General features: G+C 43.8%; 1 protein-coding gene across 6 annotated transcripts in view; it reads right to left on the reverse strand.

Annotated features, from left to right (window-relative positions):
* LOC143877897 (Plastid-lipid associated protein PAP / fibrillin family protein) overlaps positions 1 to 5,092 on the reverse strand; it is a 44,451-nt gene extending 39,359 nt beyond the window's left edge. Inside the window, exons 1-3 of one of the 6 annotated variants that reach the window (XM_077380423.1) lie at positions 4,692 to 5,089; positions 4,483 to 4,598; positions 4,281 to 4,403 (exon numbers count right to left, since the gene is read on the reverse strand). In XM_077380423.1, coding sequence (XP_077236538.1) covers positions 4,281 to 4,403; positions 4,483 to 4,598; positions 4,692 to 4,926 — 474 coding nt within the window. In that variant the 5' untranslated portion in view covers positions 4,927 to 5,089. Of the gene's footprint in view, positions 1 to 4,280; positions 4,404 to 4,482; positions 4,599 to 4,691 lie in introns of all 6 variants that reach the window. The other 5 variants (XM_077380404.1, XM_077380517.1, XM_077380319.1 and 2 more) reach the window with 5 other exon arrangements.
* Positions 5,093 to 15,511: the final 10,419 nt, after the last annotated feature.

A 15,511-nucleotide genomic window follows, 5' to 3' on the forward strand; every position in this document is an offset into this window, starting at 1 on the left:
GGAACCCAGACCAACTTGGTTTCAATTGGTTTAGATTTACTTAAAATACTCTTTTCAACACATACCATTTTATTTTTAGGTAAAATCCTAAACATACAATCACTTTAATAATGTCCTAATCTACCACAATAATGACATGTAATACAACATGTAGAATGACATGTAACAATACAAGAAGATTTAAGATTTTCAATATTTTTCTTTTCTTCTTGTAAATTTTTGTTTGTAAAAACTAATTTTTCATTTTCTTTCTCAAATAAATTGCATCTTTGAATCAAATCAAAATTAGCACTAATTAAGTTTTCATTCATTTGATTCAAAGCATCATTTTTGAGCGAAAAATTATCAATTTTCACTTTTAAAGAATCAATCTTGTTTTGCATGTTGGAAATTGAAATGTTGAAATCGTTCTAAATATCAAAAGACTTTAAATACTCATTAGGATTCACAACACAATCATGTATATGAGATGCATTAAAATCTACAAATACAAAATGACAATCATAAGATTTATAGATATTTTCAAGTTTAACCCAAATTTCATGAGCATTTTTACATTTTGAAATTTTCTCAAATACATGAGGATGAGGAGACAACGAGCAACAAATGGCGATTAAAGCTTTAGCATTCAAATCAAGCCATTTGGAATCAATTTTCCCCCTTTTTTTTTTAGAAAAAGATAAACCATTTCCAAGCACATCCAAAATGTCATAATCTAATGATTCTAAAAAGAAACTCATATGAAATTTTTATTTATCAAAATTATTTTAATCAAAAATAGGTGGATCTAAAATCGATTGGCCAAGTAGAAAATCCATGGGTTTTTGCCATAAAAAAAACTTTCCTCTTTTAAATTTTTTAAATTTCAAAAATTCCTAAATAAGAGCCTTGTGCTCTGATATCAAGTGAAATCCCAGGGGTGATGGCAACCCAAGAGGGGGGTGAATTGGGTTTTAAAAACTTTTGCAAAAAATCAATGCGGAAGCTAAAAACAAAAGGCAAATGAAATCTTTAAGCACATAAATGAAATAAACCACAAATGCACAAAGAGATAGACAGAGTGCACCCGAGATTTATAGTGGTTCGGTCCCAACCTACTCCACTGCACCAACACAATCCGTTGATTGTTTCACTATGGATTCCCTTAATGGCAGAGAATCAACCCAATTACAACTTGGTTCGGGAACGCCTCGCAAGACTCGCCACAAACCGGAGAAAGCTTCGCGTCTCTAACACTCGCTCTTGGGATGGCTACACGTCCCTTCGCACTTGCCAAATATACAATGATCTTGAAGAAAGAAAACTAAAATCCCTTCAAGAGGGTTACAAAGGATGGATAAAAGATCTACAAATATAAGCGTAATCAACTTCCTTGCTTTAAGATGATAGAGGCACTAAAACACTTTGATTTGATCTTTTGGATGTCCAAGATAATGCAAAAAGATAGTTTAGAAAGGTTGGGATAGTGCATATATAACCCGTTGCAAAATATGACTGTTTGGGGGTAAAACTGTAAAAAACTGGGTTGAAAAAAGTCAACATGCGCAAGCCCCAACGGCTAGTTTGCCCGACTGCCGCGGTCGACCGGGCCATAGCGGTCGCCCGCCCATATCGGGCGCCCTTTTTTATTTTCAAAATTCTTACCGTCGCCGTCTACTGGCCTTATGGCGGTCGTCCGCCCAAACCATGCTTGATTGTTTCTACTTCGACAGAAACATATCCGCGGTCGACCGGCTTACCCCGGTCGATCGGCCCGCCTTTGGATAACAAGTGCTGGATTTCCAGCCTTACTTCTGCGGTCGCCCGGGAATCCCCAGTCGACCGGCCCTGTGTAAAATTTCATTTTTACTTTAAAAGATCAGGGGCTTTTGGGCTATGGTCTTTGGGCTTAAGTCCTATGTTTCCAAATACATTTTCAGGTTAGTTTTAAAATATGGTTAAGTGCCTTTGACATCTCTAAAAACAAAGGAGAGGAATACAAACTAAGTGGACTTGACAAGCACTTCTATCTTCTCTTGAACTTCAAGGCTTCAAGTCAATATGGATCATCTCTTCCATTCTTTTGTCTTCACAGGGTCTTCATGAAATGCTCCAAGCCTTCATCTTCCTTTGGCTTCAAATTATATTCTCCATTTGATTCATATCACGATCCATGCAATGTCCTTGACTTTTGTGTTAGATTACTTGAATCTCCAACACATACACTTCAACATCAGACACATTAAAAATACAACACAAATCAACTTGTGTTTGGAATCATCAAAACATAGAAGATTGCCAAGGTTAGAACCATTGGGCTTACACTTTCAAAACTGAAATGTATACGAAAAAGGCACAACCTTCGGATTGAGCTGGGTCGTTCATTCTATTCAAAGAATCTCTGTTCCATAAACGTACGCAGGGCCGGAGCTACATGTAGCATAAGGGGGGCAGTTGCCCCTGCTGAGTTGGGCCAAATCCTTAACAGGCCCAACTCAATTGGGTCCAGCCTCCTTTAAAATTTGAAGGCCTGTTATGTATAAGCATGTATAAGCTTGCCCCCCTTATGCATAAATCCTGACTCCGCCACTGAACGTACGTGAGACTTTCATCTCATACGGCTCCTCCCTTCAACCCCTATATATAGAGATACACTATGGTTATTGACTGATTAATGGACTCTAGACCATGTAGGCCCACTACACCGGTCCATTATCTTATTGAGCTTATATTATAACATATTTAGGGTTATACTATATGCCCATCATCTTAAACCGTCTTCGTTTTAATAATTCGAATTTCGGTCGAAATTTAAAACCAAGCTCACAAGTCATCTTAAACGGCCCTTGTTTTAGTAATGGCACTTCTTTAATTACTTTGCATTTTTTTCTAGGAAAATGATATGAGCACTGCTATGTTTTGATATTTCCTCGATCATAGCTTGTCTGTTCCTTTTTAATGAGCTTTGGGAGAGCTTTTTGGGACTGTAATAACTAGGGCTGCAACTTGAGCCGGGTTTTACCTGACAAGCATCGACTCGACCCGAAAATAGCCTGGATTGGGTTCAGGTTTCATGGGTTTCGGGTCGAGCCGGGTTGAGCATTCAAAAGCCCGCATGAATCTCGGGTCGAGCCAGGTTTGAAGGGGCCCGACCCGACCCGACCCGAGTTACATAAGTTATAGTATGTACATTTTTTTTCTATTGTTAGTTAAAAGTTAAAAGTGAAAACCCACGCACCCCACTGTTACTGTATGTGAGTGAAATTTCTGCTTCTATGAGTTGAGTTGATTCAAGTGTTTGATTCAACATTGTTTGATTGTAATTACAACATTGTTTGATTACAGCATTGTTTGATTCAATTGTGATGCGAGTGTAATTACATCATTATTTGATTCAAGTGTAATGTGAGTAATTTCTGCTTCTATGAGTTGAGTTGCCTTGCCAAACAAGAATTTTCCTTAAAAAATTGCGTCAACGTGAAAAAACCCGACCCGACCCGAACCGACCCGAGATTTATCATGGGTAGGGCCGGGTTTGGGAATCGTGGGTTTTCCAGAAAAAAACCCGACCCGACCCGAGATGTTTCTCGGGTAGAGTTGGGTTCTCCAAAACCTGACCCGCCCGACCCGAGTTGCAGCCCTAGTAATAACCTTTTGACAGTCCTTTAAATACAGAAAGACAAGAAGGTTCGGTTGAAATATGAAAACATAGCAGTGCTGATATTATTTCCTTCTTTCTATGTGCAGAATGCAAAGTATCCATCTGTGGATTCAAGGAGATTTTATATGGTGTATGACTGTACAGTACATTATTTTTCAAAAACTACTGTACGGACCACAGCATAGGATGATCCAAACCGTCCATTTGATGGGTCATATAGGTTGTGCCCAAAATTATTTCTATAGGACGATCCAAGCTCTCCGATCTATAGAGGTTTCCATAATATGGAGTTCCTCTATATATCGAAGGGCTAGGATCATCCTATGAAATTGATTTTTTGGGCACAACCTAGTTAGTAGTTACGTTGTGGTCAATCAAATGAACGGTTTGGATCACCCTATGGCATGAGCCTTAGAGTAGTTTTTAAAAATCATGGACTGTCATGCTTATCAAATGGACGGTTTGCTTTGTGGCACATCAAATGGACGCTTTAGAACATCCTATTGTGTGGGCCATACAGTACTTTTTGAAAAATACTGACTTACACCGAATAAAAACCGGACTCAAGTATCCATCTCTGGATCTCCGTGAAAATTAATTTCCAAGTTTCAATATAATTTCTACCAAATAAATCTCTTACCTCAGCCACGTTAATGGTCTGCAAGAAATCCCCTAGAGATACAAAATCCTTCAATCCCAGCTTTGTTCTCTTAGATCCGAGGATCGAAATTGTACTGTAAACAAGCTTCCAACATCCCTCTACCTTCCAAGTAATGCAAACACCAAGTAATATAAACTGTCCACAAATCAATAGAATATGTCAACACAACCCATTGATTTACCTTTTCCAAGTTTTGAGTAGGATTAGGAGTGGGATTCTGAAACTCTAGCAGCTTCACGAAACCTTCAATTTCAGATTTCTTTGCACTTGGGATTCCAAAAATGCCTCTGTTGAATCCTTCAACATGTCCGTTTAATTCAGAGTTCATCTTTGTTTGCATTGGAAAATGGGAAATACAAGAAATTAGAAATCAGTAGTATTCCAGTATACCTTGTATTGCCTGATTAAGGTCTGATTTGATGTCGATAACCAAATCAGAACTCTGTTCTGCAGCTTTAATGGCGGATATGGGTCTGAACCAAGTTGGGAATTCTATTGCTGCAAATCTTTGGACCCTTAAATGGGTGGCTGAGATTGTTCTAATATTTCTCAGCCTCTGGATTTTGGGTGTTGAAGGAATCACTTGGCAAGCCTGAATATGTGGCTGGAAAAGCTCGGTGGCCATGAATCCTATCACAGATGCCAAATCTTCTTCTTCTAAAGCCGGGAAGATGAAAAAGGGTGTGAGATTGCTTATATATCATAAAGAAAGAAGAGTCAGAATTTGCTTAATTTTTTATTGCATATGTGACAAAATCATTTGTTTAGAAAATTTCTTGGAATGAGTAATTTTTCTTGAGCATTTAAGATGAAAACAGTATTTTATCCATCAACTTTAATCTCCGCAAATGACAAATATATCCCTGTCCTTTTCATTCAGGATAGGAGGCTTGAATGTTGTGGTTGCGATTCATCCTGGCCACATTGCTGGCAGTAAGTTTTAAAGATGAGGAATGCTTGACCAGCAGACCTGGAAACGGGTGGGCCGGGTTTCACCCGACCCGAAACCCGCCCCGTATGGGTCCGGGTCATAAAAGACCCGGAATTTTACGGGTCACAATGTGTTTAACCAGGACCCCACACGTAAGGGCTGGGTGAACCCGCGGGTCACCCGGTTTTTTATTTGTTTTTGCTGTTTTTACGCCCACACTATAATAGGATGATCCAAATCGTCCATGTGATTCGCCATAGCCATGGTTTAAAATTTCGGTTTCGGTAACCGTTTTGGACCCCACCGAAAAACAAAATGTTGGCGAAATCCGAAATTCCAAAATTTGGACCGAAATTCAGAAATTTTCTAACACTTTTTAAAAAAATAAATAATGGCATTTAATCGAAATTTAGGTCTGAAATTTGGTAAATGGCGAAAAATGAAATTTCGGTAAATTTCGGTTTCGGTCCCCACCGTGGGATCCGATCCCGCAAGAGGGGCGCGAACTGCTTCCCTCTCTCGATCTCTCGTACCCACGCGAATGGCGTGTGCTTTTTATTATTGATTTAATTCATCTTTTTCGTGAACTTGGGATCACTAAAGCAATCCGAATTTCACGCAAAAGAGAATGACAGAGTCGCCACCTAGATGAGAGACCTAGGACCCATAAGTGACCAGAAATCTAGATTCATTACCTGATTACGAGAATGGAAGGTGTGGGGAATTACCACCACATGCACCATTCTTGCCCGATAATCCAGTCTTCAATTTCAAAAATTAACTCTCTTGAATTCCTTTTAAATGACTCATTTAACTCTATATTAATGTGCGAACTATGTGACATGCATCCTAAAATCTAATTTCAATGTAATCCCTAATGTGTATATTGATTTTCTTAATTTGTTTGGATTCAATCTAAGTGAATGTTTTCCTAAAATTCTAATTTGTGGGAAATCCTATATATTTTAATTAATTAAACTAGTTAAAATTAACCTACAAAATCCTACCATTTGTAGTTGGCCGACTCGTGCTTGGTATGCCATTCAAAGCATCCAAAGTTGCCTACGTATCCAAGCCTCACTAGAATCAAAGTCGATCGTAGTTCGGTGCCTAAACTAAGCTATATGCCTAGACTGCTAAGACACCAATCTAAATTGGACTAACTGTTTCAATAGTTTAAGGGAATTCATTTAATTCAAGTTGAATAAATTTTATTATCGTAGGATTTCATCTAAGATGCTATAAGGTCCTATCTAAGTGCAAAACGTTCCCTAAAGTAATGCAGGTGAACCTACATCCTAGGCTAACTAGGCTTGTCCTAAAGGGGAATGGGTTAACTAGTGTAACTAGATCTATGGTACGGTTGCCATCCATAGTAAACGGCCGTGATGAGGCTGGACTCCTAACTCTAGGACACCTTAAAACCTAGAACATGACGTCACATAAATGTTCCTAAGGGGCCCCTAAAGGTTCCTACAATGGGAGACTGCAATCCAACGGTTCCAAACACGGGGTTAGATCAACCCGAATTTTTAAGTTAAATAATTTTTAATTTTTCAAAGATTTTTTATTCTTAAACAACTAAGTAATACCAAAGGCTCTACGGCTTGACAGTTTTCATGCTTAGATTGCATTCATGGAAGGGAATCGTGTGCTTTCCCTTTACGCAATTTAATACTTAAATTATAGTATATTATTGCCTGGCATGGTTCTCAGGATTTCTGTGGACTACAATCTCGGAGCCAACAACATACTAATTTAAGTAATCAAACTGTCAATGATCAATCACAATTGGGATACGATTATGACTGCAGTCTAGGCATCTAAACTATCCTACTAAGGCCATTTTACAAAAGAAATCTATGACCCCCGAAGTTTATGTTTCAACGACTTATGGAATTAATCCATGATAGAAAATTAGAGTTTTCTGGAAGTTTTCATGATGTTTATGGTTTGTTTCGATTTTTAAGGGATTTTATTAATTTCAGACCAAGTGGATGATTTTACAAAGCAACCCATTGCAAACGAATTCCAACTAAGTTGAAACTTTTACAGTAATATGATATTGATGGATATAGCTTACTGGGAAACTTTCATGGATTTTAATATTCATTTGCTATTAATTTCTGATTAATAATAATGAGACCAGATTGTTAGAATTAGAAAGAAAACCTTAGTAATCGAACTCCAAATCAATTATAATTTTTACAGTAACAAGGTATGAATGAATATAACCGACTGTGAAAATTTCATGAATTTGAAATACGATTTACTATCAATTTTCGATTTTTAAAGATTCAGGTCAGATTATAGATTTACACAGCAGCTTCTAGCAAACAAATTCCGAATAAGTTGATAGTTTTACAGCAATATGATATTCGTAATAGAAGACTACTGTAAATATTTCATGAATTTTAATTACGATTTGATACTAATAAACAACCTCACAAAATCTAGCTATTTCGGAAGAAAACATCAAAAAGCATATCTAACGAAATCCTAAATTCATGAAAAATTCACGACAGATCATATCAGTATGAAATTATTTTATCACAAAATTTTATTAATTTTAGAATAAATTTGGTATGTTTTTTATTTTTTCTCTTGAAAAAGATGTATTTTAAGAGTTTTCTATTTTTTAAACATGATTTTTGAGAAAATTGACTTTGAAAGATGTTCTCTAACATTGTTCTGATATGATGAACACAAGAAAATTATAATATTCTGAGAAACAAATCATCCTAAGGTAGCTATTTTTCCCAATTTCCAAAATTTTTAGCTCATTAATTCAAATTAAATCTCAAACTTCATTCAAATTCTAGAAACCCTTAGATCAAACGCCCAATCCAATCTGATAGTTCTTTTAGTCTAATTAAATATAACTTCGTATTAAATTTTGAGGCGAATCGGACTTAAAACCCCAATGCAAAACATAATTATAGGCCAACCCATGCAATATTGAATTAAACACATATATTTCTATTTAATACTAAAATCATGCAAAAATACGAAAAAAAAAACAAAAAAAACTATAGAAAAGTATGAGAAGAGAGAACCTACCTTTGGTGTCGATCCAAGCCAAATCCGAGAGCGTTCGCCGATATATAATGTGAGCGGGATCCAATAATTTTTTTTTATTCACCACCGTGGGGAGAGAGAGAGAGAGAGAGAGAGAGAGAGAGAGAAAGAGAGCGAGAAAGCGAGAGAGATGAAAGAGTGAGCTTGAGAACCGAGAGAGGGTGAGAGTGAGAGAGGGCTGTAGAGAGGACGAGAAAGATGAGAGAGCGAGAGAGGGCGAGATTATGAGAGATGTATGAGAGAGAGCTTTTAGAGAGAATCCGTGAGATGCTTTTTGAGAGGGTGAGAGACGGAGAGTTATTTTTGAGAGGTTTTAGAGATGAAAGCTTTTTAGGGAGGATCAGGGAGATGTTTTTTAGAGGTTTTAGAGATAAGAGAGGATGACTGTGTGATAGAATTAGATATGAGATGACTGTGTGAGAGATTAGATATGAGATGACTGTGTGATGGAAACAATGACTGAGAGAAGTGAGAGAGGTTATAAGATAGTTTTTGAAGAGCGTGAGATGAGAGAGTTTTTGAAGAGGGTCGGCCCCCCCATCCTCTAGAGGTGAAAGACGTGAGATTATATAGAGGTGAGAGATGTGAGATTATGAGAGAGGTGTGTGAAGGTCGGTTGGGAAGGGTAGTGTTAGGGGTAAAATCGGTATATCTGGTACCGACCCTCAAACCCCCTTCTCCACCACTCAATTGGGTCAATACAACCCCCGCAGCAACACTCAGTAATGAATATTGGTTGGACCTCCTTCATACTTCTCCTTTGACCGGTACCGAGCTATCAGGGAAATCAAACACAATCGCGTGGATCTCGCCCCCAAGCAACTAATCCGGACAGCTGTTATACTTAAGGCGCGGCCTTTGAATTCAAAACATCCCGCCTAAATCACCATCCACGAACGTAAAAGCAAGAGATCGTCAAAAAGAGGATCAACATCAATCGTCATGGAAGAGGTAGGCCTTTGTTATTCTTTTCATAGTAGGCCATTCATGTCCGCACCATTCTAGTTTTCATACTAAAAAGTTGGAATCATTTTTGTCTAAATAATTATAGCTTGCATATTAGGATCCATATTCATCCGAATCATGTTAACAAACCCAAATCAGTGAATTCATGTAGTTTGCATCTTAATCCATGTAGTTTGTGATGGTGTCTGAATCCGGGTCTGCGATCGCACTGTCGGTAGAGGGCCTCCGCGGGGTCTGCAATCACAAACAAAGGGGGTCAGGGGGTTCGGGGTGGGTCCCGGACGACCACTTCGACACCCAAGTCAGATCCTTCGACCAATCAATATAAAGAACAGCGAGAGGGGGAATGGAGTTTCGATCAGGGTTACCAGGGGCAGCGTGCGGGCTCTTTTCTGGGTGTGTGAGTGAATGAGTCGGAGGGGACTAGCAGAGAGAATAGGATCGAGCTCCTAGCCTCTTCTGTTGTTGCCTCGCCTCTTTTTTCGGTGTGGCGGAGTGGGGAATCGGTTCCTTCGTGTTGCGGAGTGGGGAATCGGTTCCCTCCTCCTTTCCTCTTTTTCCTTTCTTCTTTCTTTTCTTCTTTCTTTTCTTGTCCCCCTCCCTGGCGCTAACCTCCCTCTCCTTTTAAAGGGAGGTGTGCGGCTCTTTTCATCATTATGGAGGGGAAACCTTCCTTTGCAGGATTGGGCCGTCCCCTTGTCTTGCCGGCGCGCGTGGTCATTTCCTTCCATAATTTGTGATGATGAGGCCTGGGCGGCGAGAGGGCGACACGTGTCATGAATGTGTGGTCTTTGCCGTTTTCCAACGTCATTTTTCATGATGGTTGGGCTCTGCTCGTGCATGGATGACACGTGGCGATATCTAGGAGCGTAGCCGTATTTGTGCCCCATCATAACTCCCCCTTACTCCTTTGGTCCATTGAATGGTCCAAGGGAGTAACGTTTTGTTCGAGCGAAGTCATGATGAGGATATTTACGAGGGCTCCGGGGTACGAGGAGACGTGCCGTTTTATCCGGCGGCTGTCCCTGGGAAGCGGCAGCGTCGTTAGGGAGGTTGCGATGTCTCGAGGCACCAGGATTTCTTTTTAAAATAAAGGAATTATCCTGGTGCCTTTTTTTGTGGCTCTTCGTCGTTCTTCTTCTCTCCTTCTCAGTAGGGGTTCTTTTCGTATCTTCTTTAGCAACATGTCTGGTTCTTCTTCACGAGTTAGGGGCAAGGCCCATTTCCTCCAGGAGTCGTCGAGTGACCCTGACTTGTCCTCCGATCCGGGGGAGGATCTCGTGGGTCGTCGGAAGAAGGCTAGGAGGGGCCCAGGTCCTTCCTCGGGCTTCCCCCCCCCTTCGCCTTTCCTCCTTGCCTAGGGAGGACAGATTGTCTCGGTCTCGCGTTGCCAGAGAGTGGTCGTTTTTCTCTCGAGTCTATCATCAGGGAACGGAGCTGCGCGGCCGTGTTTCAAAGATGGGCAAGGAGATCGAGGACTTGAAGGGGGAGAACGAGGTTTTACAGAAAAAGGTTCACCTTCTCAACGAGCAGCTGTTGGAATATGAGGTGGACCCCCTGCTGAAGACCTCTTGGGAGGAGGAGGGGAACCCTTCGGGAGAGGAGTCGTTCTCCGATTAAGCTTTGGGTTTCCTTGTTTTTCTGCGTGCCTATCCCTTTCTTTATTGGGGATTTCTGAGGCCTGCGTGCCCTGTGCTGTGTTTTCTTATTTTCCTTTCTTTTTTGTAGGCCTATGGGTCAGGAGGATGTGAATGGATGATCTTTATGAATTGGTGCCGTGTCCTTTTATGCTGTTTTTTTTTTCTTTTTCTGCATTTGTTTGATAGGGATTATCTTTGTTGTAAGGAATTGCGACGTTCTGACGGAGCTTGCGAGGGGTTCCGAGCCTTTCTCTGGCGCTTTTAATCTCGTTTGCTCATTGTGCTTGCGTACCGTGGCCTTCGCATCTGGGCTCCGGGCCTCGTCCTTTTCTCTTTTTTTTTTGTGTAGGTCTGCGCTCCGGGCCCCGAACCTGCGTGGGGTCGGGATAGCGGTGCCTGTCGACTTCGTATGGTCTTGTCGTTTCCCCTCCCTTTCTTTATGGAGTTTAAGCTTTATATAGGTGTGGGGGGCGACACGCGGCGTGTTCTGGGAATAGCGCCGCCTTTATATCTCTTCATGATACTACTTTTAGTTCATTGATTGGTCCCGGGGAGCAGGCTTGCTTGCCTGGCCAGAGAACATTGTGTCTAAGACACTTATGGGAGCTTTGGGGTTCGAGAGGACGTGCTGTCTCGTCCGGCGGTTCCTTCCCAAGGAGTTGCCATTCAGCGGCGCCGCTTGATCATTCAATAGGAAACGAACACGCGGACGGCTACCGCTTCGTTTTCCTACCCCAGGGTTCCCCATAGGGTTTTATAAGCGGTGAGCTCTCCTGCAGATTGTATTTGTCCTCCGTTTTTTTTTTTGCTTTCTTCCGGCCTTTCTATCCATCAATGGTGTGGGGAGAGTCGCTACCGAGGGGAGTCCTCCCAGCAGTCCCGAGGTAACTCCGACGAGTTGGGGCCCCTGCAGACGTTTCCTGAGAGGAGCCCGCCTCCAGGGTTTTCCCCGCGTTCTCCCCTTCTTCCGTTTCACGAGGGGGAGTCCCATGAAGCTTTTGTCCATCGCCACCGGTCTTTTTTCTCCCATGTCTATCGTAGGGAGATGGCGGTTTGCAGTCGAATGATTGACATGGAGCGGGAGATTGTGGCCTTGCGGGCGGAGAATGATCTGTTGAGGAATCGGGTGCGCTGGTTAAATGACCAGGCCCGATTCGCTGAGAATCGCCGCTGGGTGAGCTCTTCAGAGGGGGAGTAGAGTGATAGGGAGCTCTCTGATGCGGAGAACTCTTTCAGCGGCCAATCGCTCTGAGTAGGAGGTGGCGGGAGGAGTAGGGTTTCGGAGGGAGCTTCTTCTTTTTCTTTTTTTTTGTTAGGGGCCTTGGGAGTCCAGGCCTGCGTGCCTTATGTCTTATTCCCCCCCTCTTTTGTAGGCCCGTGGGCCAGAAGGAAGTAGTTTATGAATGGCTCTCTTTGTTTTTGTTTCCTTTGTCCGTTTGTTACAACTTATATCTTATGTTTGCCTTCTTCTTGCGTGTTTGCTTTCCCGCGCGACTCGAGCCCTTTTCGCTGTGTTTGGTATTTTTGCCCGGTGGTACTTTGTGTCGGGTTTTCATCATCGAACGTGGTTTCTTTTTGCCATCTTGTGGAGATGTATGCCGGACCCTTATGACGAGTTCCGAGCCTCTTGCCATCGAACGCGGTTTTTTCCATCTTGTGGAGATGTATGCCGGACCCTTGTGACGGGTTCCGAACCTTTTGCCATCGAACGCGGTTTTTTTTTTCTTTTTCTTGTGGAGATGTATGCCGGACCCTTGTGAAGGGTCCCGAGCCTTTTGCCATCGAACGTGGCGAGGGTTTATGGATGGCTTGCTGGGGAAGTTACTTCGTGGGTAGGGGTAGAGACGTCCTTTCCGTATGGCGCTTCGACTTATGGCGGTTCCCTTGGGTTTCCCAATCGGCGCCACGTGTTCGTGTCCCATCGGATTTAGAAAGGGCGGGAGTTGAAACGACGCATGTCTAAACCCTAGCCCTTTTAAAGCCTTTTTGGGGATTTCATTCTTTACTTTATTGCTTCGTCTTCCTCGGGTGAACGGGTTTTCCTCCGCGGCGGTTTTTTCACGCGTTGCTTATTCACCAAACTTCTTCCGGTGAGTTCCGTATCTTTTATTTCATCCGCGATTTGATAGTTTACGATGTCTGTTGCGACTGTACCTCAGAGCCCTTCTTCTGGGTCGGTGGAGGTGGTGGAGAGGGCTCTGCCAAGAAAAAGGAGGCGGTTATCTTTAGAGGGTGGGGGCGTCATCTCTGAGGATGTACAGCAGCCCACGGAGTTGAGAGATAGCTCCGGGGCCTCTGGGTCATCGGTGAGGGTCGCTCCCTCGGAATCTCTGGCTCGTGAGGTGGAGGCTGGGGATATTCGGTCTGGTGCCGTCATTTGCCCCGGTCGGGTGGCGTGTTTCAGGAACACTTTGGGAGAAGGGGCGGCGGAGAAAATTAGGAGGGAGTTCCTCATTCCCGATGATTATGGGATTAGGATTCCTTCCTTTCTAGAGAGTGTTTGTGGGGGTACCACTGAGGAAGAGGTAGCTTTCTACGTGGAGGCTTTTCGGGCGGGGGTTAGGTTCCCGCTCTTGGGCATTATAGTAGAGGCCCTTGAGTTTTACCGGGTGGCTCCCTCCCAACTGGCGCCTAATAGTTGGCGTACTCTCTTGGCCTTTGTGGCTAAGGCGGGCCTTCACAGGGTTCAACCTACCCTTCCGCTGCTCCGGGCCTGTGTTGCCCTTAGCCCGTTGGTGAAGAGGGAGGACAGCTGGCTATATCTGACCCAGCGTCCTCGGGTGAAAATGGCGGCGAACTTGCCTTCCTCCATCAAAGGGTGGAAGGAGGAGTATATGTTCATTACCCCTCCGTTGGACGCTGGCTGGGGCTTTCCTCGCTCTTGGAGGCGCTCCGTTGAGTGGCGAAGGAAGTCCCTCCCGGACGAGTCTGACTATAGCAAGTTTGACTTGGGGAAGCTCGCCTCCGGGGAGGCTATCGACGTTTCCGAGTTCAAATGGGAGAGGAGCCTGAAGAGGCTTGGCTTGCTAGGAGCTGTGGAGAAGAGGGCTCGTTGGACGGGCGAGGGAATGGGGGAGAGTTTCGCCAGTCCTCGTGGTGAGCCCCTCCCCTCTTTCTCTCTCTATTTCTCCTAATTTTTATTTTTATTATTTATTTTTTGGTTGCTTTCCCTCGTTCTGAGCAGTTGTTGTTTTCCCGTTTTTTTTTTTGGCAGGAGGTATGTATTCTTCCGGTGACGCTGGGAAGGGAAAAGGGGTAGCGGTGGTGACGAAGGGTCTGACGAGTCAGAAGAAGATCCCTTCTGATTTCATGGCCGCGGCCAGGCTGGGCCGGTCACAGGCAAAACTCGCGGCATCCGTGCCTTCTAGCCCCCCTGTTCGAGCGGTCGGAGAAAAGGGGGGGGGGGCTAGGCTTTTTCCTTTGGAGTCGGAGCCGTCCGCCAAGAGGGCTGCCTCTTTTGGCGCTCGACAGGGGGATGTTGTTCGTGTGGCGCGTCCTCCTGTCTTTGCGGAGGACGTGCCAAGTCGAATGGAGGGGGCGGTTATGACCAAACTTCTTCTGGAACGAGTGGTGCTTCCTCCGCAGAGCTTCCAGGCGCGAGGAGAGCTGTTTAAGCCTGACTGGAAGATCGGTGTCGAAGATAGTGTTCTTGCGAATCCCTGGGTTGGGGTGGAGCTGGGGGTGACGACCGCCCTTCCTGGCGACGAGGCTGAGTTGGAGGGCTATGATCGCAGGGCCCTTGGGGCTCAGTATTTTCAATCAACATCTTGTGTAAGTACCGGGCGGCTGGTTTTCTGTTTGTACGTTTCTCTTTTTGTCATTTGGAGAACGTACGTTGGAAATTTTCTGATAGGTTGCTTTTGCAGTCCCAGAGCTATGCCAGGAGGATGGTGCAGTGCCTGCTCGAGGATGAGGCTGAGATAAGTGCCTTTGCGGAGCGAAACCGGCGGCTAAGTGAGGACTTGGACAGAGCCCGGGCGGAGAGAGCGACCTTTGATGATACTGTCGCTCAACTTCGGGAAGACCTCTGGAAAACCATGGAGGGGAGAAGTCGCGCGTCGGACAAACTGGCGGTGGCCCGGCGAACGCACGCCCAGGAGCTGGCGGAGGCGCGGGAGGAGTGGCGTGGCTCAGAGGAGTTCCTTAAGGCTGCGGCTGCGTTCAGCGTGGATGTTGAGATTGATGCTTTTGCTGAATGCTGGCGGCGTGTCCACGAGGTTGATCCTTCCTTTCCCCTGGACAAACTGATGCACGAGGCTGAGGCCGATCCTCCGTCGGTACCAGCAGAAGCACCGGAGCTGGTCGATGAGGAGGTGGCTGCTCTGGTGGATCCTGTAGTTACCGAGACCTCTGAGGGGGCTTAGTGATGCCATGATGTCTTTTGGATCTTATATTTTACCTTTTCTTGTGGGTCTGTAATAACTTTTGAATTCTCTTTCTTCCTCTCTTCTTTTCTGCTTTCTTCTTTTTTCTTTATATACACGGTGTGCTCCGGGTTATTCGAGCCTTTTGAATTTTATTCTGATCGTCGAGAATGTTCCTGGTGCACCCCGTGGGGTGTCTTTTTTGCGGAAGGACTATCTTCCCCTCGAGTG

This window comes from Tasmannia lanceolata, unplaced genomic scaffold (genome assembly GCF_043159265.1).
Source record: "Tasmannia lanceolata isolate RefF3 unplaced genomic scaffold, GAP_Taslan_0.1 ptg000002l, whole genome shotgun sequence".
Taxonomy (NCBI): Eukaryota; Viridiplantae; Streptophyta; class Magnoliopsida; order Canellales; family Winteraceae; genus Tasmannia; species Tasmannia lanceolata.